The sequence below is a fragment of the Tachyglossus aculeatus genome, chromosome 22, assembly GCF_015852505.1.
Source record: "Tachyglossus aculeatus isolate mTacAcu1 chromosome 22, mTacAcu1.pri, whole genome shotgun sequence".
Classification (NCBI taxonomy): domain Eukaryota; kingdom Metazoa; phylum Chordata; class Mammalia; order Monotremata; family Tachyglossidae; genus Tachyglossus; species Tachyglossus aculeatus.
In genome coordinates, this window is record NC_052087.1 from 39517106 (window position 1) to 39545053 (window position 27948).

Sequence of the window (27948 nt, forward strand, 5' to 3'; positions counted from 1 at the left end):
CAATCGGATTGATTGTGCTTAGTCCAGTGCTCTGCACACAGTAAGCGCTCAATAAATACGATTGATTGATTGAGTGATTGAGCGCTGACTGCGTGCAGAGCACTGGACTAAGCGCTTGGGAAGGACAAGTTGGCAACATTCATTCATTCAATCGGATTGAATGACCGCTGAGCACTGGACTGAGCGCTTGGGAAGGACAAGTTGGCAACCTTCATTCATTCAGTTGGATTGATTGCGCTTAGTCAGGTGCTCTGCACACAGTCAGTGCTCAATAAATATGATTGATTGATTGATTGATTGAGCAGTGACTGCGTGCAGAGCACTGGACTAAGCGCTTGGAAAGGACAAGTTGGCAACATTCATTCGTTCAATCGGATTGATTGAGCGCTGAGCACTGTAGTAAGCGCTTGGGAAGGACAAGTTGGCAACATTCATTCGTTCAATCGTATTGATTGCGCTTAGTCCAGTGCTCTGCACACAGTAAGCGCCCAATAAATACGATTGATTGATTGATTGAGCGCTGACTGCATGCAGAGCACTGGACTAAGTGCTTGGGAAGGACAAGTTGGCAACATTCATTCATTCAATCGGATTTACTGAGCGCTGACTGCGTGCAGAGCACTGTAGTAAGCGCTTGGGAAGGACAAGTTGGCAACATTCATTCATTCAATCGGATTGATTGACCGCTGAGTACTGTAGTAAGCGCTTGGGAAGAACAACTTGGCCACATTCATTCATTCAATCGTATTGATTGCGCTTAGTCCAGTGCTCTGCACACAGTAAGCGCTTAATAAATACGATTGATTGATTGATTGATTGAGCAGTGACTGTGTGCAGAGCACTGGACTAAGCGCTTGGGAAGGACAAGTTGGCAACATTCATTCATTCAATCGGATTGATTGACCGCTGAGCACTGTAATAAGCGCTTGGGAAGGACAAGTTGGCAACATTCATTCACTCAATCGTATTGATTGCGCTTAGTCCAGTGCTCTGCACACAGTAAGTGCTCAATAAATACGATTGATTGATTGATTGAGCGCTGACTGCGTGCAGAGCACTGGACTAAGCGCTTGGGAAGGACAAGTTGGCAGCATTCATTCATTCAATCATAGTGATTGAGCGCTGAGCACTGTAGTAAGCGCTTGGGAAGGACAAGTTGGCAACATTCATTCGTTCAATCGCATTTACTGAGCGCTGACTGCGTGCAGAGCACTGGACTAAGCGCTTGGGAAGGACAAGTTGGCAACATTCATTCATTCAATCGTATTGATTGAGCGCTGAGCACTGTAGTAAGCGCTTGGGAAGGACAAGTTGGCAACATTCATTCACTCAATCGTATTGATTGCGCTTAGTCCAGTGCTCTGCACACAGTAAGTGCTCAATAAATACGATTGATTGATTGATTGAGCGCTGACTGCGTGCAGAGCACTGGACTAAGCGCTTGGGAAGGACAAGTTGGCAGCATTCATTCATTCAATCATATTGATTGAGCGCTGAGCACTGTAGTAAGCGCTTGGGAAGGACAAGTTGGCAACATTCATTGGTTCAATCGCATTTACTGAGCGCTGACTGCGTGCAGAGCACTGGACTAAGCGCTTGGGAAGGACAAGTTGGCAACATTCATTCATTCAATCGTATTGACTGAGCGCTGACTGCGTGCAGAGCACTGGACTAAGCTCTTGGGATGGACAAGTTGGCAACATTCATTCATTCAATCGTATTGATTGCGCTTAGTACAGTGCTCTGCACACAGTAAGCTCTCAATAAATACGATTGATTGATTGAGTGATTGATTGAGCGCTGACTGCATGCAGAGCACTGTAGTAAGCGCTTGGGAAGGACAAGTTGGCAGCATTCATTCATTCAATCGTATTGATTGAGCGCTGAGCACTGGACTAAGCGCTTGGGAAGGACAAGTTGGCAACATTCATTCATTCAATCGTATTGATTGCGCTTAGTACAGTGCTCTGCACACAGTCAGCACTCAATAAATACGATTGATTGATTGAGCACTGACTGCGTGCAGAGCACTGGACAAAGCGCTTGGGAAGGACAAGTTGGCAGCATTCATTCAATCGTATTGATTGAGCGCTGAGCACTGGACTAAGCGCTTGGGAAGGACAAGTTGGCAACATTCATTCATTCAATCGTATTGATTGCGCTTAGTACAGTGCTCTGCACACAGTCAGCACTCAATAAATACGATTGATTGATTGATTGAGCGCTGACTGCGTGCAGAGCACTGGACAAAGCGCTTGGGAAGGACAAGTTGGCAGCATTCATTCATTCATTCAATCGTATTTATTGAGCGCTGACCGTGCAGAGCACTGGACTAAGGGCTTGGGAAGGACAATCAATCAATCATATTTATTGAGCACCTACTACGTGCAGAGCACTGTACTAAGCACTTGGGGAGGACAAGTCGGCAACATCTAGATGATGATGAAGATGGCATTTATTAAGCGCTTACTATGTGCAAAGCACTGTTCTAAGCGCTGGGAGGATACAAGGTGATCAGGTTGTCCCACGGGGGGCTCACAGTCAACCCCCATTTTCCAGATGAGGTAACTGAGGCCCAGAGAAGTGAAGTGACTTGCCCAAAGTCACACAGCTGACAGCTGGAGGAGCTGGATTTGAACCCATGACCTCTGACTCCAAAGCCCGGGCTCTTTCCACTGAGCCACGCTGCTTCTCTAGAGACGGTCCCTCCCCAACAGCGGGCTCACAGTCTAGAAGGGGGAGACAGACAACAAAACAAAACAGATTAACAAACTAAATTAAATAGAATAAATATGTACAAATAAAATAAGTAGAGTAATAAGTACGTACAGTCCTACCAGCTCCATTGCAAGCCTCTCCCCTTTTTGCAGCAAAAAATCAAATAAAGAAACGGTGGCATCTGTTCAGCACATCCTCATCATCATCATCATCATCACAAATATTAACAATGATCATTCATTCTATCGTATTTATTGAGCGCTTACCGCGTGCAGAGCACTGTACTAAGCGCTTGGGAAGTCCAAGTTGGCAACATCTAGAGACGGTCCCTACCCAACATTCATTCATTCATTCAATCGTATTTATTGAGCGCTTACCGCGTGCAGAGCACTGTACTAAGCGCTTGGGAAGTCCAAGTTGGCAACATCTAGAGACGGTCCCTCCCCAACAGCAGGCTCACAGTCTAGAAGGGGGAGACGGACGACAAAACAAAACGTATTAACAAAATAAAATAAATAGAATAAATATGGACAAATTAAATAAATGAATAAATAGAGTAATAAATATGTACAAACATATATACATCATCATCATCACAAATATTAACAATGATAATTCATTCATTCAATCCTATTTATTGAGCGCTTACTGTGTGCAGAACACTGTGCTGAGCGCTTGGGAAGTACAAGTTGGCAACATAATTATAATATATTATTAATATAATAATAATAATAATAATAATGGCATTTGCCCGGCGCTTAGAACAGCATGCCAGCGCTTAGGACAGTGCTTGGCACATAGTAAGTGCTTAACAAACAATAATAATAATGATAATAATAATAATAATAATGACATTTGTCCAGCGCTTAGAACAGCGCTCCAGCGCTTAGGACAGTGCTTGGCACATAGTAAGCGCTTAACAAACAATAATAATAATAATAACAATGACATTTGTCCAGCGCTTAGAACAGCGCTCCAGCGCTCAGGACAGTGCTTGGCACATAGTAAGCGCTTAACAAACAATAATAATAATAATGATAATAATAATAATACTGGCATTTGTCCGGCGCTTAGAAAAGCACTCCAGCGCTTAGGACAGTGCTTGGCACATAGTAAGTGCTTAACAAATAATAATAATAATGGTAATAATAATAATAATGGCATTTGTCCGGCGCTTAGAACAGCGCTTAGGACAGTGCTTGGTTCATAGTAAGCGCTTCGCAAACAATAATAATAATAATAATAACAATGGCATTTGTCCAGTGCTTAGAACAGAGCTCCAACGCTTAGGACAGTGCTTGGGACATAGTAAGCGCTTAATAAACAACAATAATAATGATAATAATAATAATAATGGCATTTGTCCGGTGCTTGGAACAGCGCTCCAGCGCTTAGGACAGTGCTTGGCACATAGTAAGCGCCTAACAAACAATAATAATAATGATAATAATAATAATACTGGCATTTGTCCAGCGCTTAGAAAAGTGCTCCAGTGCTTAGGACAGTGCTTGGCACATAGTAAATGCTTAACAAATAATAATAATAATGATAATAATAATAACAATGGCATTTGTCTAGCGCCTAGAACAGCGCTCCAGCGCTTAGAACAGTGCTTGGCACATAGTAAGCGCTTAACAAATGATGATAATAATGATGATGATGGCATTTGTCCGGTGCTTAGAACAGCACTCCAGCGCTTAGGACAATGCTTGGCACATAGTAAGCGCCTAACAAACAATAATAATAATAATAATAATAGCATTTGTCCAGCGCTTAGAACAGTGCTTGGCACATAGTAAGCGCTTAACAAATAATAATAATAATGATGATGATGGCATTTGTCCGGCGCTTAGAACAGCGTGCCAGCGCTTAAGACAGTGCTTGGCACATAGTAAACGCTTAACAAACAATAATAATAATGATGATAATAATAATAATAATGGCATTTGTCCAGCGCTTAGAACAGCGCTCCAGCGCTTAGAACAGTGCTTGGCACATAGTAAGCGCTTAAAAAATAATAATAATGATGATGATGATAGCATTTGTCCGGCACTTAGAACAGCGCTCCCGCGTTTAGGACAGTGCTTGGCACTTAGTAATCGCTTAACAAATAATAATAATAATAATAGCATTCGCCCAGCGCTTAGGACAGTGCTTGGCACATAGTAAGTGCTTAACAAATAACAATAATAATGATGATGATGGCATTTGTTCAGCGCTTAGAACAGCGCTCCAGCGCTTAGGACAGTGCTTGGCACATAGTAAGTGCTTAACTAACAATAATAATAATGATGATAATAATAATAATGGCATTTATCCAGCGCTTAGAACAGCACTCCAGGGCTTAGAACAGTGCTTGGAACATAGTAAGCGCTTAACAAATAATAATAATAATGATGATGGTGGCATTTGTCCGGCACTTAGAACAGCTCTCCAGCTCTTAAAACAGTGCTTGGCACGTAGTAAGCACTTAACAAATAATAATAATAATGGTGATGATGGCATTTGTCCAGCGCTTAGAACAGTGCTTGGCGCAAAGTAAATGCTTAGAACAGTGCTTGGCACATAGTAAGCACTTAACAAATAATAATATTCATTCAATAGTATTGATTGAGTGCTTACTATGTGCAGAGCTTAGAACAGTGCTAGGCACATAGCACTTAATAAATAATAATATTAATTCAATCATATTGATTGAGCGCTTACTATGCGCAGAGCACTGTACTAAGCGCTTGGGAAGTACAAATCGGCGACAGATAGAGACGGTCCCTACCCAACAATGGGCTCACAGCCTAGAGGGAGGAGACAGACGACGAAACAAAACACGTAGATGGGTGTAATAATAATAATAATAATAGTAATGATACCGTTCTAAGCGCTGGGGGAGATACAAGGTGATCAGGTTGTCCCACGGGGGGCTCACAGTCTTCATCCCCATTTTACAGAGGAGGGAACTGAGGCACAGAGACGTTAAGTGACTTGCCCAAAGTCACCCAGCTGACAAGTGGCGGAGCCGGGACTCGAACCCATGACCTCCGACTCCAAAGCCCGGGCTCTTTCTACTGAGCCACGCTGCTTCTCACCGCAGCTTTTTACAGCAAAAATCAAATGAATAAACGGTGGCATTTGTTAAGCACGTAATCATAGTAATAATAATGATGATGGCGTTTGTCCAGCGCTTAGAACAGTCCTCCAGTGCTTAGAACAGTGCTTGGCACATAGTAAGCACTTAACAATTAAGAATAATATATATATACATATATATGTATATATGTATATATGTTTGTACATGTTTTTTACTCTATTTATTTATTTATTTTATTTGTACATATCTATTCTATTTATTTTATTTTGTTAGTATGTTTGGTTTTGTTCTCTGTCTCCCCCTTTTAGCCTGTGAGCCCACTGTTGGGTAGGGACTGTCTCTATATGTTGCCAATTTGTACTTCCCAAGCGCTTAGTACAGTGCTCTGCACATAGTAAGCGCTCAATAAATACGATTGATGATGATGATGATGATGAAGAATAATAAGAATGATAATAATGACGGTATTTGTTTAGTGCTTACTGTGTGCCAGGCACTGTTCTAAGCGAATCAGGTTAGGCACAGACCCTGTCCCACGGGGGGCTTACAGTCTCAATCCCCATTTTCCAGATGAGGGAACTGAGGCCCAGAGAAGTGAAGTGATTTGCCCAAGATCAAACAGTAGACAAGAGGAGGAGTCAGGATTAGAACCCTTGACCTTCTGGGTTCTCGGCCCGTACTCTATCCACTGAGCCATGCTGATTCATTCATTCATTCATTCATTCATATTTATTGAGCGTTTAGTGTGTGCAGAGCACTGTACTAAGCGCTTGGGAAGTACAAGTCGGCAACAAATGGAGTCTGCTTCACTCCAGAGCCATTGTATTCCACTCCCTCCAGACACAGCCTCTGTTTCTGGATTGTGGAATTTAGCAGCAGGAGCCCCAGGGAAAAGAGAAATGCCAGACGTAAAGGTGACTGTACTGGCCTGGTCCATTTTATTAAAATCGGACTGTCCAATCTGGACTGTGGAATTTAGCGGCAGGAGCCCCAGGGAAAAGAAAAAAATAATAATAATAATGGCATTTGTTAAGCGCTTACTATGTACAGAGCACTGTTCTAAGCGCTGGGGGGGATACAAGGTGATCAGGTTGTCCCACTTGGCGCTCACAGTCTTAATCCCCATTTTACAGATGAGGTAACTGAGGCTCAGAGAAGTTAAGTGACTTGCCCAAGGTCACACAGCAGACGTGTGGCGGAGCCGGGATTCAAACCCATGACCTCTGACTCCAAAGCCCGGGCTCTTTCCACTGAGCCATGATGCCAGACGTAAAGGTGACTGTACTGGCCTGGTCCATTTGATTAAAATCGGACTGTCCAGTTTGGACTGCAGAATTTAGCGGCAGGAGCCCCAGGGATAAGAGAAATAATAATAATAATAATAATAATAATGGCATTTGCAAAGCACTTACTATGTACAGAGCACTGTTCTAAGTGCTGGGGGGCGATACAAGGTGATCAAGTTGTCCCACTTGGGGCTCACCGACTTAATCCCCATTTTACAGATGAGGGAACTGAGGATCAGAGAAGTTAAGTGACTTGCCCAAGGTCAGACAGCAGACATGTGGTGGAGCTGGGATTCAAACCCATGACCTCAGACTCCAAAGCCCGGGCTCTTTCCACTGAGCCATGATGCCAGACGTAAAGGTGACTGTACTGGCCTGGTCCATTTTATTAAAATCGGACTGTCCAATTTGGACTGTGGAATTTAGCGGCAGGAGCCCCAGGGAAAAGAGAAATAATAATAATAATAATGGCATTTGTTAAGCGCTTACTATGTACAGAGCACTGTTCTAAGTGCTGGGGGGGAATACAAGGTGATCAAGTTGTCCCACTTGGGGCTCACAGTATTAATCCCCATTTTACAGATGAGGTCACTGAGGCTCAGAGAAGTGAAGTGATTTGCCCAAGGTCACACAGCAGACATGTGGCGGAGCCGGGATTCAAACCCATGACCTCTGACTCCAAAGCCCGGGCTCTTTCCACTGAGCCATGATGCCAGACGTAAAGGTGACTGTACTGGCCTGGTCCATTCTATTAAAATCGGACTGTCCAATTTGGACTGCGGAATTTAGCGGCAGGAGCCCCAGGGAAAAGAGAAATAATAATAATAATAATAATAATGGTATTTGTTAAGCGCTTACTATGTACAGAGCACTGTTCTAAGTGCTGGGGGGGGATACAAGGTGATCAAGTTGTCCCCCTTGGGGCTCACAGTCTTAATCCTCATTTTACAGATGAGGTCACTGAGGCTCAGAGAAGTTAAGTGACTTGCCCAAGGTCACACAGCAGACTTGTGGCGGAGCCGGGATTCAAACCCATGACCTCTGACTCCAAAGCCCGGGCTCTTTCCACTGAGCCATGATGCCAGACGTAAAGGTGACTGTACCGGCCTGGTCCATTTTATTAAAATCGGACTGTCCAATTTGGACTGTGGAATTTAGTGGCAGGAGCCCCAGGGAAAAGAGAAATAATAATAATAATAATAATGGCATTTGTTAAGCGCTTACTATGTACAGAGCACTGTTCTAAGTGCTGGGGGGGAATACAAGGTGATCAAGTTGTCCCCCTTGGGGCTCACAGTCTTAATCCCCATTTTACAGATGAGGTCACTGAGGCTCAGAGAAGTGAAGTGACTTGCCCAAGGTCAGACAGCAGACATGTGGTGGAGCCGGGATTCAAACCCATGACCTCTGACTCCAAAGCCCGGGCTCTTTCCACTGAGCCATGATGCCAGACGTAAAGGTGACTGTACTGGCCTGGTCCATTTTATTAAAATCGGACTGTCCAATTTGGACTGTGGAATTTAGCGGCAGGAGCCCCAGGGAAAAGAGAAATAATAATAATAATAATAATGGCATTTGTTAAGAGCTTACTATGTACAGAGCACTGTTCTAAGTGCTGGGGGGGGATACAAGGTGATCAAGTTGTCCCACTTGGGGCTCACAGTCTTAATCCCCATTTTACAGATGAGGTCACTGAGGCTCAGAGAAGTGAAGTGATTTGCCCAAGGTCACACAGCAGACATGTGGCGGAGCCGGGATTCAAACCCATGACCTCTGACTCCAAAGCCTGGGCTCTTTCCACTGAGCCATGATGCCAGACGTAAAGGTGACTGTACTGGCCTGGTCCATTCTATTAAAATCGGACTGTCCAATTTGGACTGTGGAATTTAGCGGCAGGAGCCCCAGGGATAAGAGAAATAATAATAATAATGATAATAATAATGGCATTTGCTAAGCACTTACTACGTACAGAGCACTGTTCTAAGTTCTGGGGGGGATACAAGGTGATCAAGTTGTCCCACTTGGGGCTCACAGTCTTAATCCCCATTTTACAGATGAGGTAACTGAGGCTCAGAGAAGTTAAGTGACTTGCCCAAGGTCACACAGCAGACATGTGGTGGAGCTGGGATTCAAACCCATGACCTCTGACTCCAAAGCCCGGGCTCTTTCCACTGAGCCATGATGCCAGACGTAAAGGTGACTGTACTGGCCTGGTCCATTTGATTAAAATCGGACTGTCCAATAAAAAACCAGGACAAATAGCTACCTTATTTCTCGTCATCTTTCTTGGGTAATTTCTTTGCCTGGAGTTTTTTTTCGGGGTGTGTATATTGGTACATAGGATGTAAACCCTTTTTCGTCATATTCTTTTCTTAGTTCCTTATTTATAATAATAATGTCATTTATTAAGCGCTTACTATGTGCAAAGCACTGTTCTAAGTGCTGGGGAGGATACAAGGTGATCAGGTTGTCCCACGGGGGGCTCACAGTCTTCATCCCCATTTTACAGATGAGGGAACTGAGGCCCAGAGAAGTGAAGTAATAATGATGGCATTTATTAAGCGCTCACTATGTGCAAAGCACTGTTCTAAGTGCTGGGGAGGTTACAAGGTGATCAGGTTGTCCCACGGGGGGCTCACAGTCTTAATCCCCATTTTACAGATGAGGTAACTGAGGCCCAGAGAAGTGAAGTAATAATGATGGCATTTATTAAGCGCTTACTATGTGCAAAGCACTGTTCTAAGAGCTGGGGAGGTTACAAGGTGATCAGGTTGTCCCACGGGGGGCTCACAGTCTTAATCCCCATTTTACAGATGAGGTAACTGAGGCCCAGAGAGGTGAAGTAATAATGATGGCATTTATTAAGCGCTTACTATGTGCAAAGCACTGTTCTAAGCACAGGGGAGGTTACAAGGTGATCAGGTTGTCCCACAGGGGGCTTCATCTCCATTTTACAGATGAGGGAACTGAGGCCCAGAGAAGTGAAATGACTTGCCCAAAGTCACCCAGCTGACAATTGGCGGAGCCGGGACTTGAACCCGTGACCTCTGACTCCAAAGCCCGGGCTCTTTCCACTGAGCCACGCTGCTGTACTCTCCTAGGCACTCAGTTCAGTGCTCTGCACACAGTAAACGTTCAACTCACACAGCTGACAGCTGGCAGAGCCGGAATTTGAACCCATGACCTCTGACTCCCAAGCCCGGGCTCTTTCCACTGAGCCACGCTGCTTCTCTAATGCTTTCTCTTTTGTCCTTCGCTGATCACCTACTGTATTTATTTTACTCCAACTCTTTCCACCGAACCACGCTGCTTCTTTGTCCTTCGCTGATCACCTAATGTATTAATTTTACTCCAACTCTGAGAATCAATCAATCATATTTATTGAGTGCTTACTGTGTGCAGAGCACTGTACTAAGCGCTCGTGGCTCAGTGGAAAGAGCCCGGGCTTGGGGGTGAGAGGTGGTGGGTTCCAATCCTGGCTCCGCCACTTATCAGCCCTGTGATTTTGGCCAAGTCGCTTCACTTCTCCGTGCCTCAGTTCCCTCATCTGTAAAATGGGGGTGAAGACGGTGAGCCCCCCGTGGGACAACCTGATCAGCTTGTATCTACCCCAGTGCTTGGCACGTAGGAAGCGCTTATCAAATACCATCACTATTATTATAATTATTACCCCATACCCCCAGGCATTGTCGCTGTAACCGTTAGGCAAAAAGGGAGGACGGGGGTCACCCCATCATTACCCCCTTTTTTGCTTCTGCTGAGATTCTTGTTCCCAGAATCCTGATCTGACCGAGCCTCAGGGCCGCGCTTTCTTTTTGTCTTATATTTCCATCAGCTTTCAGAGCTCTGGGCGGTCAAACTGGGGCCGTTAGTTTGTAAACTCAATCAATCAATCAATTGTATTTATTGAGCGCTTACTGTGTGCAGAGCACTGGACTAAGCGCTTGGGAAGTCCAAGTTGGCAACAGATAGAGACGGTCCCTACCCAACAGTGGGCTCACAGTCTAGAAGCGGGAGACAGAGAACGAAACCAAACATATTAACAAAAGAAAATAAATAGAATAGATATCAATCAATCATATTTATTGAGCGCTTACTGTGTGCAGAGCACTGGACTAAGCGCTTGGGAAGTCCAAGTTGGCAACATACAGAGACGGTCCCTACCCAACAGCGGGCTCACAGTCTAGAAGGAATTTGTCTTTGATAGATACAGAACACATTACCTGAAAACACGGAACCTATTATTATAGGAAGTTTAACCTGTAAGGCTGAAAACAGTGGAAGGCTCAATCAATCAATCAATCAAACAATCGTATTTATTGAGCGCTTACTGTGTGCAGAGCGCTGTACTAAGCGCTTGGGAAGTCCAAATTGGCAACATACAGAGACGGTCCCTACCCGACAGCGGGCTCACAGTCCAGAAGGAATTTGACTCTGATAGATACAGAGCACATTACCTGAAAACACGGAACCTGTTATTATAGGAATCAATCGTATTTATTGAGCGCTTACTGTGTGCAGAGCACTGGACTAAGCGCTTGGGAAGTACAAGTTGGCAACATATAGAGACAGTCCCTACCCAACAGTGGGCTCACAGTCTAGAAGGGGGAGACAGAGAATAAAACCAAACATACTAACAAAATAAAATAAATAGAATAGTTATGTACAAGTAAAATAAATAAATAAATAGTGTAACCTGTAAGGCTGAAAACAATGGAAGGCTCAATCCATCAATCAATCAATCGTATTTATTGAGCGCTTACCGTGTGCAGAGCACTGGACTAAGCGCTTGGGAAGTACAAGTTGGCGACAAGTTGGCTCAAGAGAAGTTTGGTAAGATTCATGGCGAAAGATCATCATCAATCGTATTTATTGAGCGCTTACTGTGTGCAGAGCACTGGACTAAGCGCTTGGGAAGTACAAGTTGGCAACATATAGAGACAGTCCCTACCCAACAGTGGGCTCACAGTCTAAAGCAGCGTGGCCCATCATCATCATCATCAATCGTATTTATTGAGCACTTACTGTGTGCAGAGCACTGGACTAAGCGCTTGGGAAGTACAAATTGGCAACATATAGAGACAGTCCCTACCCAACATTGGGCTCACAGTCTAAAAGGGGGAGACAGAGAACAAAACCAAACATACTAACAAAATAAAATAAATAGAATAGATATGTACAAGTAAAATAAATAAATAAATAAATAGTGGAAAGAGCCCGGGCTTTGGAGTCAGAGGTCATGGGTTCGAATCGCGACTCCACCACAAGTCTGCTGTGTGACCTTGGGCAAGTCACTTAACTTCTCTGAGCTTAAGTTCCCTCATCTGTAAAAATGGGGATTAAGACTGTGAGCCCTACGTGGGACAACTTGATCACATTGTATCCCCCAGTGCTTAGAACAGTGCTTTGCACATAGTAAGCGCTTAACAAATGTCATTATTATTATTATTATTAAAAGATCCAAAATAGAGGCAAAGTGGGAGATGTAGTGGGAAGGGTTCATGGGAAGGGTTCACGATGTTGAAGGGAACTGACACGATGGCGAAAACAGAAAATCCACTTCCATACCAGGCTGTGAGTTCGACCTTATATACAGAAGACACCCATGCCTTCTTGAGCAGTTGTTTCATTAGGTGCCCAATGAACCATATTCATTGAAAAACCATATTCATGGTTCATTCAAAAACTCGATTTTTACATTCGCTTTCTCTCCTCTCGCTTCTCCTTACCGTGCCGCAGAAACATGTGCCGAAGTCACCCACTGTTGGGTAGGGACTGTCTTTATATGTTGCCAACTTGTACTTCCCAAGCGCTTAGTACAGTGCTCTGCAAAGAGTAAGCACTCAATAAATACGATTGATTGATTGATTGCCAACAGCCTGCAACTCTGCTACAAGTGAAGAGACGTAGTAGCTTCGCCCCTTCAGTGTAATTATGTTGCCTTTTTTAAGCAGCGTGGCTCGGCGGAAAGAGCCCGGGCTTTGGAGTCAGAGGTTGTGGGTTCAAATTCCGACTCTGCCGCTTAGCTGTGTGACTTTGGGTCAGTCACTTCACTTCTCTGGGCCTCAGTTACCTCATCTGCACGATGGGGATGAAGACTGTGAGCCCCATGTGGGACAACCTGATTACCTTGTATCCCCCCCAGTGCTTAGAACAATCAATCAATTGTATTTATTGAGCACTTACTGTGTGCAGAGCACTGTACTAAGCGCTTGGGAAGTACAAGTTGGCAACATATAGAGACAGTCCCTACCCAACAGTGGGCTTTGCGCATAGTAAGCGCTTATTATTGTTATTATTATAATTATGCCAACCCCTTTTCTAAGTGCTGGGGTGTTTACAAGCTAATCAGGTTGGACACAGTCCATGTGGGGGCCTCCCGTCTTAACCCCCATTTTACAGATGAGGTAACTGAGGCCCAGAGGAGTGAAATGACTTGTCCAAGGTCACCCGGCATTTTCTTCATCTTCCTTCTCTTCCTGCAGTCAGGGGACCTGGATTCTAAATCCGGCTCGGCCGTTTGTCTGCTACCGCGTGACCTTGGGTGAGTCACTTCACTTCCCAGTGCCGCTATTGCCTAATCTGTAGAATGGGGATTAAGATTGTGGGCCCCAAGTGGGACAGGGGCTGGGTCTAACCTGATTAGCTTGTATGATGATGATGGTAGGTACATGTATGTGCTTGTACATATTTACTGTTCTATTCATTTATTAATGAGGTGAAAATAGCTATAATCCTATTCATTCTGACGACTTGACACCCGTCCACATGTTCCACTTGACACCGGTCTCAGCTCCACAACATTGCCAAGATCCGCCCTTTCCTCTCCATCCCAACCGCTACCCTGCTCATTGAAGCTCTCATCCTATCCCGTCTGGACTACTGCATCAGCCTTCTCTCTGACCTCCCATCCTCGTGTCTCGCTCCACTTCAATCCATACTTCATGCTGCGGCCCGGATTATCTTTGTCCAGAAACACTCTGGGCATGTTACTCCCCTCCTCAAAAATCTCCAGTGGCTACCAATCAATCTGTGCATCAGGCAGAAACTCCTCACCCTCAGCTTCAAGGCTGTCCATCCCCTCGCCCCCTCCTACCTCACCTCCCTTCTGTCCTCCTCTGCCGCTAATCTCCTCACCGTACCTCGCTCTCGCCTGTCCCGCCATCGACCCCCGGCCCACGTCATCCCCCGGGCCTGGAATGGCCTCCCTCTGCCCATCCGCCAAGCTAGCTCTCTTCCTCCCTTCAAGGCCCTGCTGAGAGCTCACCTCCTCCAGGAGGCCTTCCCAGACTGAGCCCCTTCCTTCCTCTCCCCCTCGTCCCCCTCTCCATCCCCCCCATCTTACCTCCTTCCCTTCCCGACAGCACCTGTATATATGTATATATGTTTGTACATATTTATTACTCTATTTATTTATTTTATTTGTACATATCTATTCTATTTATTTTATTTTGTTAGTATGTTTGGTTTTGTTCTCTGTCTCCCCCTTTTAGACTGTGAGCCCACTGTTGGGTAGGGACTGTCTCTATATGTTGCCAACTTGTACTTCCCAAGCGCTTAGTCCAGTGCTCTGCACACAGTAAGCGCTCAATAAATACGATTGATGATGATGATGATGATGTTTTGTTTCATTGTCTGTCTCCCCCTTCTAGACGGTGAGCCCGTCGTTGGGTAGGGACCGTCTCTGTACGTTGCCAACTTGTACTTCCCAAGTGCCTAGCCCAGTGCTCTGCACACCGTAAATGCTCTATAAATACGACTGAATGAATGAATGGTATTTGTTAAGCGCTTACTATGTGCCAAGCCCTGTTCTGATCACTGGGGCGGATACAAGGTCATCAGGTTGTCCCACGTGGGGCTCACATTCTTCATCCCCATTTTACAGATGAGGTAACTGAGGCACAGAGAAGTGGCTTGCCCAAGGTCACCCAGCAGACAAGTGGAGGAGCCGGGATTAGAACCCACGTCCTCTGACTCCCAATCAATCAATCAATCAATTGTATTTATTGAGTGCTTACTGTGTGCAGAGCACTGTACTAAGCGCTTGGGAAGTACAAGTTGGCAACATCTAGAGACGGTCCCTACCCAACAGTCTAGAAGGGGGAGACAGAGAACAAAACCAAACATATTAACAAAATAAAATAAATAAAATAGATATGTACAAGGAGCCCAACCCCGGGCTCCTCCCACTAAGCCACGCTGCTTCTCCAGTCTGCCCCAGCGTTTAGTACAGTGCCTGGAACGTAGTGTACGCTTAACATATTCCATAAAAAAAAAACTTGGGTGGGGACAGGGATAAGTGTCTGTTTGGGTGGATAGGAAAGGATGGATCCATAAAACTTTGGGGAGGAAAAATGGGCAGGTTTGGGCGGTATATGTGAGGTGGGAGCAGGATGACGGTGGAGCGGAGGATGACACCAACGTTGCGGGCTTTCATTACGGGGAAGATGGCTGTGTTAGGTATTCCACGGGAGTAGAGGCTATCACACTCCCCGTTCTCCCGGCTCACTGCCCCAAATGGAGTAGGGAAAGACCCATTTGATTTTAAACTCTTAGAGGCCAGGGAATGTGTGTCTTCCTTCTTTGTAATAATAATAATAATAATAATAATGGCATTTATTAAGTGCCATATGGCATTTATTGTTGCCAATTTGTACTTCCCAAGCGCTTAGTACAGTGCTCTGCACATAGTAAGCGCTCAATAAATACGATTGATGATGATGATGATGATTAAGTGCTTACTATGTGCAAAGCACTGTTCTAAGCGCTGGGGAGGTTACAAGGCCATCAGGTGGTCCCACAGGGGCCTCACAGCCTTAATCCCCATTTTCCAGATGAGGTAACTGAGGCCCACAGAAGTGAAGTGACTTGTCCAAAGTCACGCAGCTGACAGTTGGCAGAGCTGGGATTTGAACCCATGACCTCTGACTCCAAAGCCCGGGCTCTTTCCACTGAGCCACGCTGCTTCTCTGATAATAATAATTCCTTCATTCATTCAATCGTATTTCTTGAGCGCTTTAGTAATAATAATGATGGTATTTGGTAAGCGCTTACTATGTGCAAAGCGCTGTTCTAAGCGCTGGGGGAGGTTACAAGGTGATCAAATTGTCCCACGGGGGGCCCACAGTCTTAATCCCCATTTTACAGATGAGAGAACTGAGGCACAGAGAAGTGAAGTGACTTGCCCAAAGTCACACAGCTGACGATTGGTGGAGCCAGGATTTGAACCCATGACCTCTGACTCCAAAGCCAGGGCTCTTTCCACGGAGCCACGCAAAGCACTGTACCAAGCGCTTGGGAGAGTACGATATAACAACAAACAGATACATTCCTGCCCACCACGAGCTGACAGTCTAACGGGGGAGACAGACATTAATTTAAATAAATAAAAATAGGTCGGTAGATAGATAAATAAATAAATACATTACAGATCTATACATGTGTGCTGTTGGGATGGGAGGGAGGGTGAATGAAGGAGCAAGTAAGAGCAGCACAGAAGGGAGTGGAAGAAGAAGAGGGCTTAGTCAGAATGATAATAGTAATAATAATAATAATAATGGTATTTTTTAAGTATTATTATTATTATAATGGCATTTATTAAGCGCTTACTATGTGCAAAGCATTGTTCTAAGCGCTGGGGAGGTTACAAGGTGATCAGGTTGCCCCACGTGGGGCTCACAGTCCTAATCCCCATTTTCCAGACGAGGGAACTGAGGCCCAGAGAAGTGAAGTGACTTGCCCAAAGTCACACAGCTGACAAGTGGCAGAGCCGGGATTTGAACCCATGACCTCTGACTCCAAAGCCCAGGCTCTTTCCACGGAGCCACGCTGTTACTTTGTGCCAGGCCCTGTAAACGTGCTGGGGTGAATTCAAGCAAATCGGGTTGGACACAGTCCCTGTCCCACATGGGGCTCAATGTCTTAATCCCCATTTTACAGGTGAAATAACTGAGGCACCGAAAAGTGAAGTAATAATAATAATGATGATGGTATTTGTTAAGCGCTTACTGTGTGCAAAGCAGTGTTCTAAGCACTGGGGGGATGCAGGGCGATCAGGTCGTCCCCTGTGGGGCTCACAATCTTAATCCCCATTTTACAGATGAGGTAACTGAGGCACAGAGAAGTTAAGTGACTTGCCCAAAGTCACACAGGCGCTAAGTGAAGCAGTGTGGCTCAGTGGAAAGAGCACAGGCTTGGGAGCCAGAGGTCATGGGTTCAAACGCCGGCTCAACCGCTTGTCAGCTGTGTGACTTTGGGCAAGTCACTTCACTTCTCTGTGCCTCAGTGACCTCATCTGTAAAATGGGGATTAAGACTGTGAGCCCCCCCGTGGGACCACTTGATCACCTTGTATCCCCCCCAGCGCTTAGAACAGTGCTTTGCACATAGTAAGTGCTTAAACAAATACCAAGATTATTATTATGAGAAGCAGGGTGGCTCAGCGGAAGGAGCCCGGGCTTTGGAGTCAGAGGTCATGGGTACAAATCCTGGCTCTGCCAACTGTCAGCTGTGTGACTGGGCAAGTCACTTCACTTCTCTGGGCCTCAGTGACCTCATCTGGAAAATGGGGATTAAGACTACACCTCTTACCTACAAAATGGGCCCTAATAATAATAATAATGACATTTATTAAGTGCTTACTATGTGCAAAGCACTGTTCTAAGCGCTGGGGAGGTTACAAGGTGATCAGGTTGTCCCCCCGGGGGCTCACAGTTTTCATCCATTTTACAGATGAGGTAACTGAGGCCCGGAGAAGCTACGTGACTTGCCCAAAGTCACACAGCTGACTAGAGAAGTGGCATGGCTCAGTGGAAAGAGCATGGGCTTTGGAGTCAGAGGTCATGGGTTCAAATCCCAACTCCACCACTTGCCATCTGTATGGCTTTGGGCAAGTCACTTCACTTTATGCCTCGTTTACCTCATCTGTAAAATGGGGATGAAGACTGTGAGCCCCCCGGGGGACAACCTGATCACCTCATAACCTCCCCAGCGCTTAGAACACTGCTTTGCACATAGCAAGCGCTTAATAAATGCCATTATTATTTTTATTATTATTATTCTCTGTGCCTCAGTTACCTCATCTGTAAAATGGGGATGAAGACTGTGAGGGCCCCAGGTGGGACAACCTGACCACCTTGTAACCTCCCCAGCGCTTAGAACAGTGGTTTGCATATAGTAAGCGCTTAATAAATGCCATTATCATTATTATTACTATTAGTTCGTGAGGGCCCAGCAAATGCCATGTTATAAATAGGCCGTGTGACAAGTCGCTTGGCTTCCCTGTGCCTCAGTTACCTCACCTACAAAATGGGGCCTAATAATGATGATAATGGAATTTATTAAGCTCTTATTATGTGCAAAGCACCGCTCTAAGACTACGAGCCCCATGTAGGCCACGGCCTCGGTCCAAACGGCCCAGTCAGGGAGGGCTCAGCAAATGCCATTTTACAAATGTGGCTAACGGTTGGGCCCTCGGGGATGGCGACCATCTTGGATTCGGGCGGAAGTCCCCCACTACACTCCCCGAAGGAAGAAATCCCCTCCTCTTTCTGGCCCTCCGTTTGAAGGCAACGAAAGAGAAGCGGCGCCCAAGCGGAGGGGAAACGCTCCCGGGAAGCCAGCGGGGGAAAACGACGAGCTGGGCGGGGGTTGGCGACGTCGTCCGCCCGCAACCACCATGGCCGCCGGAAGCTCCGCTCTAGCCCTCCCGCCCTTCCTGGCGTCTCTATGGCCGCAACCCCGAGCGGCTCGCGCCGATGCTCCAACGGTCCTTACGTCAGGGGCGGCAGCGCCCTCCAGCGACGGGAGGGCGCGGTGGGGGGGAGGCCCGGCGCATGCGCGGGAGGAAGGGCCGGGGCCTGGTCAGGACTGCATCCCCTCCCTCGCAGCTGAGAAGGGATCCAGGGGTCCGGGGTCCCTGCCTGTCAGGAGGGAGGGGGACCACATCAGGGAGACCCCCCCTCCACCTCTGGAAAAAAGGAGCCAAGAGGCCTCCCCCTCCCCTATCTCAATAAGGGAGGGGGAGGGGGCTTAAGGGAGGGGGAAGGGGACCATCCCCTCTGGATAAAGGACAGGAAGGGGAACCCCCCCCTAGTCCCATTCCGGCATCTGTCAGTGGGAAGGAGGGGAAACCAGGCTGCCCCCACCATGCAGCCCCCTCCCCAGCTGCTGAATGCCCAAGGAGGGGTCTAGGGAAGCCCCCAGCCCGTGACCCCATTGAAACACCCCTTCCCTGCTTCAGGCGACAAGGAAAAGAAAGAGGCTAGGAGCAGTTGCCCCTTGGAAGGCCCTCCTGGCCAGTCCGGTGACCTCTGACCCCGGGGCCTGCCGTGGCTAACTGAATTTGGGAGCCTCCTGCAGCAGGGCCCATGGCCGCATAGGAGGCCCTGACACCTTTCCCCCGCCCCGCTCCTGTCCTCCCTGCTCTTCAGTCTTCTCCTTGCCCCCTTCCTCCCCTTCCCATATTTATTTCCTCTCGTCCCCCGATCCCCGTCTCCGCGCCCATCCCTGCCATCCGGGCCCCGCATTTGACCACCCCGCTCGATGCCCCCAGGGTGGTAGCCCCAGCGGGGCATGGAAGGCAACCTGTCCGGACTGGTGCCCGCAGCCGGACTGGTGCCCGCGCTGCCCCCGGCCGTGACGCTGGGCTTGACGGCGGCCTATACCACCCTGTACGGCCTGCTCTTCCTCTCCGTCTACGCCCAACTGTGGCTGGTCCTGCTGTACGGACACAAGCGCCTCAGCTACCAGACGGTGTTCCTGGCCCTCTGCCTGCTCTGGGCCGCCCTGCGCACCACTCTCTTCTCCTTCTACTTCCGCGACACCCCCCGCGCCAACCGCCTGGGTGCCCTGCCCTTCTGGCTGCTCTACTGCTGCCCCGTCTGCCTGCAGTTCTTCACCCTCACCCTCATGAACCTGTATTTTGCCCAGGTAACCCGGGAGGGCGAGGGCCGGGGCGGGGGGAAGGACCCCGAGGGTGGCGGGAGGGCGAGGGTGGTTCGGTGCCCCCACGGAAGCAACCTCCGCTCTCCCTTGGCCCAGGTGGTGTTCAAAGCGCAGGCGAAGCGGCGACCAGAGATGAGCCGCGGACTGTGAGTACTCGTGACCCGTGGTCCCCCCCGCCGAGGATTCGGGGTAGCGGGGAGAGGGACGCCCCTGGATTCCTACAAATAATAACGATGGCATTTATAAGCGCTTACTATTAAGCACCGTCCTAAGCGCCGGGGACGTGACAAGGTGATCAGGTTGTCCCACGGGGGGCTCACAGTCTTCATCCCCATTCTACAGATGATGTACCGAGGCCCAGAGAAGTGAAGTGACATGCCCAAAGTCACACAGCCGACATTGCTTAGTCCAGTGCTCTGCACACAGTAAGCGCTCAATAGATACGACTGAATGAAAATTGGCGGAGCCGGGGTTTGGACCCGTGACCTCTGACTCCAAAGCCCGGGCTCTTTCCACTGAGCCACGCTGCAAACGGCAAGGGGGGGCGAATGGCACATCAGATTCATTCATTCATTCAATCGTATCTATTGAGCGCTTACTGTGTGCGGAGCACTGGGCTAAGCGCTTGGGAAGTACAGGCCGGCAACATCTAGAGACGGTCCCTACCCACCAGCGGGCTCACAGTCTAGAAGGGGGAGACGGACGACAAAACAAAACACGTGGACAGGTGTCAAGTCGTCGGAACGGATAGAATTATAGCTATAGGCATATCATTAACAAAATAAACAGACTAGTAAATATGTACAAGTAAAATAAATAGAGTCATAAATCTGTACAGACATATATATAGGTGCTGTGGGGAGGGGACGGAGGTAGGGCGGGAGGGATGGGGAGGAAGAGAGGAAAAAGGGGGCTCAGTCTGGGAAGGCCTCTATCAGCGTGGCTTACCAGCAAGATCGGGCTTGGGAGTCAGAGGTCATGGGTTCTAATCCCGGCTCCGCCGCTTGTCTGCTGGGTGACCTTGGGCCAGTCGCTTCACTTCTCTGTGCCTCAGCGACCTCAGCTGTAAAATGGGGATTGAGACTGTGAGCCCTACGTGGGACAGTATCCCCTCCAGCGCTTAGAAAAGTGCTGGGGACATAGTAATCGCTTAACAAGTACCATTCTTCTTCTAATTATTATTGCCCCAGTGCTTGGAACAGTGCTTGGCACTTAGTAAGTGCTTAACCCAGCTCTGCCACTTAATAATAATAAAATGATGATGATGGCATTTATTAAGCACGTACTATGTGGGGAGGTTACAAGGCAATAAGGTTGTCCCACAGGGGGCTCACAGTCTTCATCCCCATTTTACAGATGAGGTAACTGAGGCCCAGAGAAGTGAAGTGACTTGCCCAAAGTCACACAGCTGACAATTGGCGGAGCGGGGATTTGAACCCACGACCTCTGACTCCAAAGCCCGGGCTCTTTCCACTGAGCCACGCTGCTTCTCTTGTCAGCCGTGTGACTTTGGGCAAGCCACTTCACTTCTCTGGGCCTCAGTGACCTCGTCTGTCAAGTGGGGATTCATTCATTCATTCATTCATTCAATCGTATTTATTGAGCGCTTACTGTGTGCAGAGCACTGTACTAAGTGCTTGGGAAGTACAAGTCGGCAACATATAGAGGCGGTCCCTACCCAACAGTGGTCTCACAGTCTAGAAGGGGGAGACAGAGAACAAAACAAAACATATTAACAAAATAAAATAAATAGAATATATACAAGTAAAATAAATAGAGTAATAAATCCGTACAAACACAGATACATATATACAGGTGCTGTGGGGAAGGGAAGGAGGTAAGACAGGGGGGATGGAGAGAGGGAGGAGGGGGCTCAGTCTGGGCACTGATTCATTCAGTGGTATTTATTGAGCGCTCACTGTGTGCAGCGCACTGTACTAAGCGCTTGGGAAGTACAAGTCAGCAACATTTAGAGACGCTCCCTACCCAACAACGGGCTCACAGTCTAGAAGCTAGAAGGGGGAGACAGACAACAAAACAAAACACGTAGACAGGTGTCAAAATCGTCAGAACAAATAGACTTGAAGCTAGATGCACGTCATTAACAAAATAAATAGAATCGTAAATATGTACAAGTAAAATAAATAGAGTAATAGATCTGTACAAACATATATACAGGTGCTGTGGGGAGGGGACGGAGGTAGGGCGGCGGGGATGGGGAGGAGGAGAGGAAAAAAGGGGATCAAGTTTGGGATGAAGATTGTGAGCCCCACGTGGGACAACCCTGATTACCTTGTATCCCCTCCAGCGCTTAGAACAGTGCTTGGCACATAGTAAGCGCTTAACAAAAACCAAAGTTATTATTATTATATAGGTGAGGTCAACGGAGGGGCTGAGGGCCTGAATCAGGGAGGGTTAGAAGAGGCTGGTTGAGAAGAGGATGGGGCCAGTGACTGGCTCCATTTTAGACTGTGAGCCCACTGTTGGGTAGGGACTGTCTCTATATGTTGCCAATTTGTACTTCCCAAGCGGTTAGTACAGTGCTCCGCACGTAGTAAGCGCTCAATAAATACGATTGATGATGATGATGGCTTCCTTGGTTTCCCATCGGCGGGCCTGGGGAAGAAGCAGCATGGCTTAGTGGCTAGGGCACGGTCCTGGGAGTCAGAAGGTCATGGGTTCTAATCCCGGCCCCCCAACTTGTCTGCCGTTTGACCCTGGGCAAGCCACTTCCCTTCTCCGCCCCTCAGTTACCGCGTCTGTAAAATGGGGATCGAGACCGTGAGCCCCGCTTGGGACTTACGCCCCGATCTGCCCGTATCCCCCCCAGCGCTCAGAACGGTGCCTGGCACGTAGTAAGCGCTTAAGGAGTACCGTCGTTATTATTGCAGCGGGCCCCGATCAGGTGCCTGAGTAGAAGGGCCCCCCCGCCATTGCTTCGCCCCTCCGTTTTCCCGTTAATCGAGGCAGGACGGGCTGGGCCGTGGGTCCGTCGGTCCTCGGCCCGGACTCGGACCGACCGAGCCCCAGGACGTCCGGGCCGGGGTCGCGGGGAGGGAGGCGGTGTGGAGGTGCGGTGGGGTCTCCCTCCGCTCCCCAGAGCGGCCACGGTGACCGGGCGATCCGCTCCGCAGGCTGGCCGTGCGGGGGGCTTTCGTGGGGGCCTCCCTGGTGTTCCTGGCGGTCAACGTGCTGTGCGCCACGCTGTCCCGCCGGCATCGGGCCCAGCCCTGGGCACTGCTGTTGGCGCGGGTGCTGGTGAGCGACTCCCTCTTCGTGGTTTGTGCCCTCTCGCTGGCCGCCTGCCTCTGCCTCGTGGCCCGCCGCGCCCCTTCCACTAGCATCTACCTGGAGGCCAAGGTAGGCCGGGGCCACCGTCCCCCGGGTCCGAGAGCGAGGCCCGGGCTGCCTGGGCTCTGGAAGGAAAAACGGGCTGGGATTCATTCGGTCCTACCTATCAAGCGCTCACTGTGGGCGGAGCACCGTGCTGAGCGCTCGGGAAAGCGCAGAAGCAGCGGGGCTCGGTGGAGTCAGAGGCCGTGGGTTCAGATCCCGGCCACGCCGGTTGTCAGCTGTGTGACTTTGGGCAAGTCCCTTCTCTGGGCCTCACCTGTAAAAGGGGGATTAAAACCGTGAGCCCCCCGTGGGACAGCCTGATCACCCCGTAACCTCCCCAGCGCTTCGGACGGTGCTTTGCACATAGTAAGCGCTTAATAAATCATCATCCATCGTATTTATTGAGCGCTTACTATGTGCAGAGCACTGTGCTGAGCGCTTGGGAAGTACAAATTGGCAACATATAGAGACAGTCCCTACCCAACAGTGGGCTCACAGTCTAAAAGGGGGAGACAGTAATAAATGCCATCGTTATTATTATTGCAACAATAAAGAGCGACGGTCCCTGCCCACAGTGAGCGGTGGTTGGGAGCCGGGAATGCCAGGGTCCCGGGAAGGTAGCCGGAAGTGGGGGGGGGATGCGGCGGGAGGCGGCTCGGGGGCCCGGGAGGGAAGCCGGGGCTGAGATGCCGCCGGGCCGCCTCCCTGACGGCCCGTGCATCCTTCTCGGTGCCCAGGGGACCAGCGTGTGCCAGGCGGCCGCGATGGGCGGGGCCATGGTCCTGCTCTATGCCAGCCGGGCCTGCTACAACCTGGCAGCCCTCGCCCTGGCCCCCCGGAGCCGGCTCGATTCCTTCGACTACGACTGGTACAACGTCTCCGACCAGGTGGGCGCCTGTTCCTCCCGGGCAACCCTCCATCCTCAGCCTCCACCTGCGTCCCCCCCGTCCCCCCAAAGCGACGCTGCGTTCTTCCACCGTCCCGGGCGTCGGCTATCTCTTCATCATCATCAATCGTATTTATTGAGCGCTTACTGTGTGCAGAGCACTGGACTAAGCGCTTGGGAAGGACAAGTTGGTAACATATAGAGACAGTCCCTACCCAGCAGTGGGCTCACAGTCTAAAAGGGACCCGGCCCCGCTCCCTTCCCGGAACCGAGGCGCCCCCGCTGAGGTGAAGCGGGCCCGGCGTCCGTCCCTTGCCCCCTCCCCTCTCCGCAGGCCGACCTGGTGAACGACCTGGGGGACAAGGGCTACCTGGTGTTCGGCCTCATCCTCTTCGTCTGGGAGCTGCTGCCCACGACTCTGCTCGTCGGCTTCTTCAGGGTTCACCGGCCCCCCCAGGACCTGGTGAGTCCCCCTCCCAGTGGGGAAGGGGGTTTCGGAAGCCGGGGGGCCCGGCCGACATCCCTTTTTTCTCTCCCCCGCATCCCCCAAACCCCAGAGTGCCACCCGCATCATCAACGGGCAGGTCTTCAGCTCCCGCTCGTACTTCTTTGACCGGGCTGGGCACTGCGAGGAAGAGGGGGGCCCCTGGGAGCACAGCCGTGGCGAGAACACCAGGTAAGGGTGCGGGGGCTCAGGGCGGGGGCGAGGGGTCTTAGCCGGCCCTACTTGGGGCGGACTACAAGTCCCATCGGGCTTTGTGCGGAGGGGAGCAAAGCCGATGGAGGGAACAAACCTCAGGAACCGAGGACTCAGGTCGCGCCCGGGACTCAGAAGGACCCGGGTTCGGATCTCGGCTCTGCCACGTGCCTGCTGTGCGACCTGGGGCAAGTCACTTCACCCCCTCTAGACTGTGAGCCCGTTGTTGGGTAGGGACCGTCTCTATCTGTTGCCAAGTTGGACTTCCCAAGCGCTTAGTCCAGTGCTCTGCACACCGTGAGCGCTCAATAAATACGATCGAATGAATGAATGAATTTCTCTGGGCCTCAGTTCCCTCATCTATAAAATGGGGATTAAGGGTGTGAGCCCCATGTGGGACAGGAGCCGTGTCCAACCGATTAACTCGATCTTCCCCGCCGCTTAGAACAGCGCTTGGCACATAGTAAGCACTTAACAAATACCATAATTATTATTATTAGGGCCCAACATCCTTTGTTCTGCTGCTCCTTCTCCAGTGTCGGAGGATCCAAACCGCTTGGTCTCTGTGAGGTTCCGAACCACCAGACGTGGCTTTAGTCCCCGTCTGTAGTACTTTTTTTTTCCTTTACGATATCTGTTTAAGCACTTACTATGTGTCAGACCCTGTTATAATCAATCAATCGTATTTATTGAGCGCTTACTGTGTGCAGAGCACTGTACTAAGCGCTTGGGAAGTACAAGTTGGCAACATATAGAGACAATCCCTACCCAACAGTGGGCTCACAGTCTAAAAGCGCCGGGGTAGATACAAGCTAATCAGGTCGGGCCCAGTCCCACGTGGGGGCTCACGGTCTTCGTACCTATTTTACGAGCGAGCTAACCGAGGCACAGAGCAGTTTTTTGATTCGCCCAAGGTCACGCAGCAGTTGAGGCGGAGCCGGGATTCACACCCAGGTCCTTCCGACTGCCAGGCGTGGGCTCTGTCCACTGGCCCACGCTGCTTTTCCAAGAAGACTCTTGGGACCTCGCGACCCGGACGGATCCTCGGCCCGAGCCCCTTTTACAAACCAATATGGGGTTCACCTCTAAGGGAGGGTGAAGACAGTCCGTTTGGCTCGCTGTTGCTAAACCGTGTGAGATTGAGCCATCCCTACCTGTTCTCCCATCAGCCGTTCCTTCTCCCCTCACTGGAAGACCCCCGCTAATACAGTACTGTCTGAGCCAGAGCGTACTCATCATCATCATCATCATCATCAATCGTATTTATTGAGCGCTTACTATGTGCAGAGCACTGTACTAAGCGCTTGGGAAGTACAAATTGGCAACATATAGAGACAGTCCCTACCCAACAGTGGGCTCACAGTCTAGAAGGGGGAGACAGAGAACGAAACCAAACATACTAACAAAATAAAATAAATAGAATAGATATGTACAAGTAAAATAGAGTAATAAATATGTACAAACATATATACAGGTGCTGTGGGGAAGGGAAGGAGGTAAGATGGGGGGGATGGAGAGGGGGACGAGGGGGAGAGGAAGGAAGGGGCTGAGTGTGGGAAGGCCTCCTGGAAGAGGTGAGCTCTCAGCAGGGCCTTGAAGGGAGGAAGAGAGCTAGCTTGGCGGATGGGCAGAGGGAGGGCATTCCAGGCCCGGGGGATGATGTGGGCCGGGGGTCAATGGCGGGACAGGGGAAATACTCTCAAATAAAGATGGGGAAAACCTAGACTACAGGCCCTGGGAGGCCCCGCTTGGTCGGGCTCCAGGGCATTAGGTTTAATCTAGACGGGCCTTCCGGCCCTCCGCTCTTGAGTCTCCAAAGAAATCCATTCATTCAATCGTATTTATTGAGCGCTTACTGTGTGCAGAGCACTGTACTAAGCGCTTGGGAAGTCCAAGTTGGCAACATAGAGAGACGGTCCCTACCCAACAGCGGGCTCACAGTCGAGAAGGGGGAGAATCCAGCCACCAGATGCTGCTCGCCAACAGAGACACGGCCGACTCTCGGCAAACAGCTTCAGGATACCAGAGTCCCAAGTGGTTATCCACGGAGGGCAAACAGATTGCTTTCACCTTCCCTTAAAAGCAAACTGCACAGTGGTCTGGGAAAGGGGGTTGGGGGTAAGGACCCCTCGGGACCGCGAGGTTCCTTGGGAAAAGACTGCAGGTGGGTCCTGAGGCCGCCTCCGGTGGTTCAGAAGCCCATACCCAGCCGTCGCGGTTTGGATCCGGGAAGCTGGAAAAATGATCAATCTATCAATCAATCGTATTTATTGAGCACTTACTGTGTGCCGAGCACTGTACTAGGCGCTTGGAAAGGACAAGTTGGCAACATATAGAGACGGTCCCTACCCAACAGTGGGCTCACAGTCTAGAAGTCGTGTCCTGAGGGACTCTAGCCCCAGCGTTTCCTGGGTCCCGGCCTGCTTCTTTCTCGCGTTGTCTTCTCTTTCTTCTTCTCGCTCTCCCTCTTTTCTCTCTCCTCACCCCCCCGCCCCAGATGACTGACCCTGACTCTCTTCCCGCAGCCTGTCGGGCAGCCTGGGGGCCGGCAACTGGTACGGCGCCATTGGGCGGGAGCCAGGCTGGTGCGTGGGGAGCCAGAGTCGGACGGCCCCCCTGCTCTTCTCCCAGGCAACGGGGCCCGGAGGCCACCATCACCACAGCCTCTACTCCACTCCCCAGACGTGACCTCCCCGGCTTCCTCCCGGCCCCGCCCGCGACCCCCTCGTTCCCGTTTTCCGCGGCTGCCCTGCTCCAGCTCCCCGCTGCCGGGATGGTCTGCAGCTTTGAGCCCCGGTAGAGAAGGTGGCGGCGGCGGCGGCGGCGGCGTGGGCCCGTTCGGGCTCTGTGAAGACTTTTGGCGGCGAGCTCAGACCTCCCGCTGGGAGGGGCACCGTCCGCCAGATAGCCACTGCACCCTGGCATGCTGCCCCTGTTTCCATGTCAAAGGCTGCTCAATAAAACCGTGTCCGCATCCCGGATCTCTGGCTGGAGTC

The 27948-nt window shown here is 49.6% G+C and overlaps 1 protein-coding gene across 2 annotated transcripts; it reads left to right on the forward strand.

Annotated features, from left to right (window-relative positions):
- Positions 1–19564: 19564 nt before the first annotated feature.
- GPR137 (G protein-coupled receptor 137) lies at positions 19565–27933 on the forward strand. Of its 2 annotated transcripts, none has more exons than XM_038765076.1 (7): positions 19565–20018; positions 20130–20179; positions 23168–23393; positions 24107–24256; positions 24590–24718; positions 24813–24931; positions 27478–27933. In XM_038765076.1, exons 1-7 carry the CDS (start codon positions 19662–19664, stop codon positions 27638–27640), a joined length of 1194 nt encoding a protein of 397 aa, XP_038621004.1. In that variant the 5' UTR covers positions 19565–19661; the 3' UTR covers positions 27641–27933. The 2 variants fall into 2 exon arrangements, with proteins under 2 accessions (XP_038621004.1, XP_038621005.1); XM_038765077.1 differs by having other exon boundaries at positions 23168–23291.
- The last annotated feature ends 15 nt before the right edge of the window (positions 27934–27948 follow it).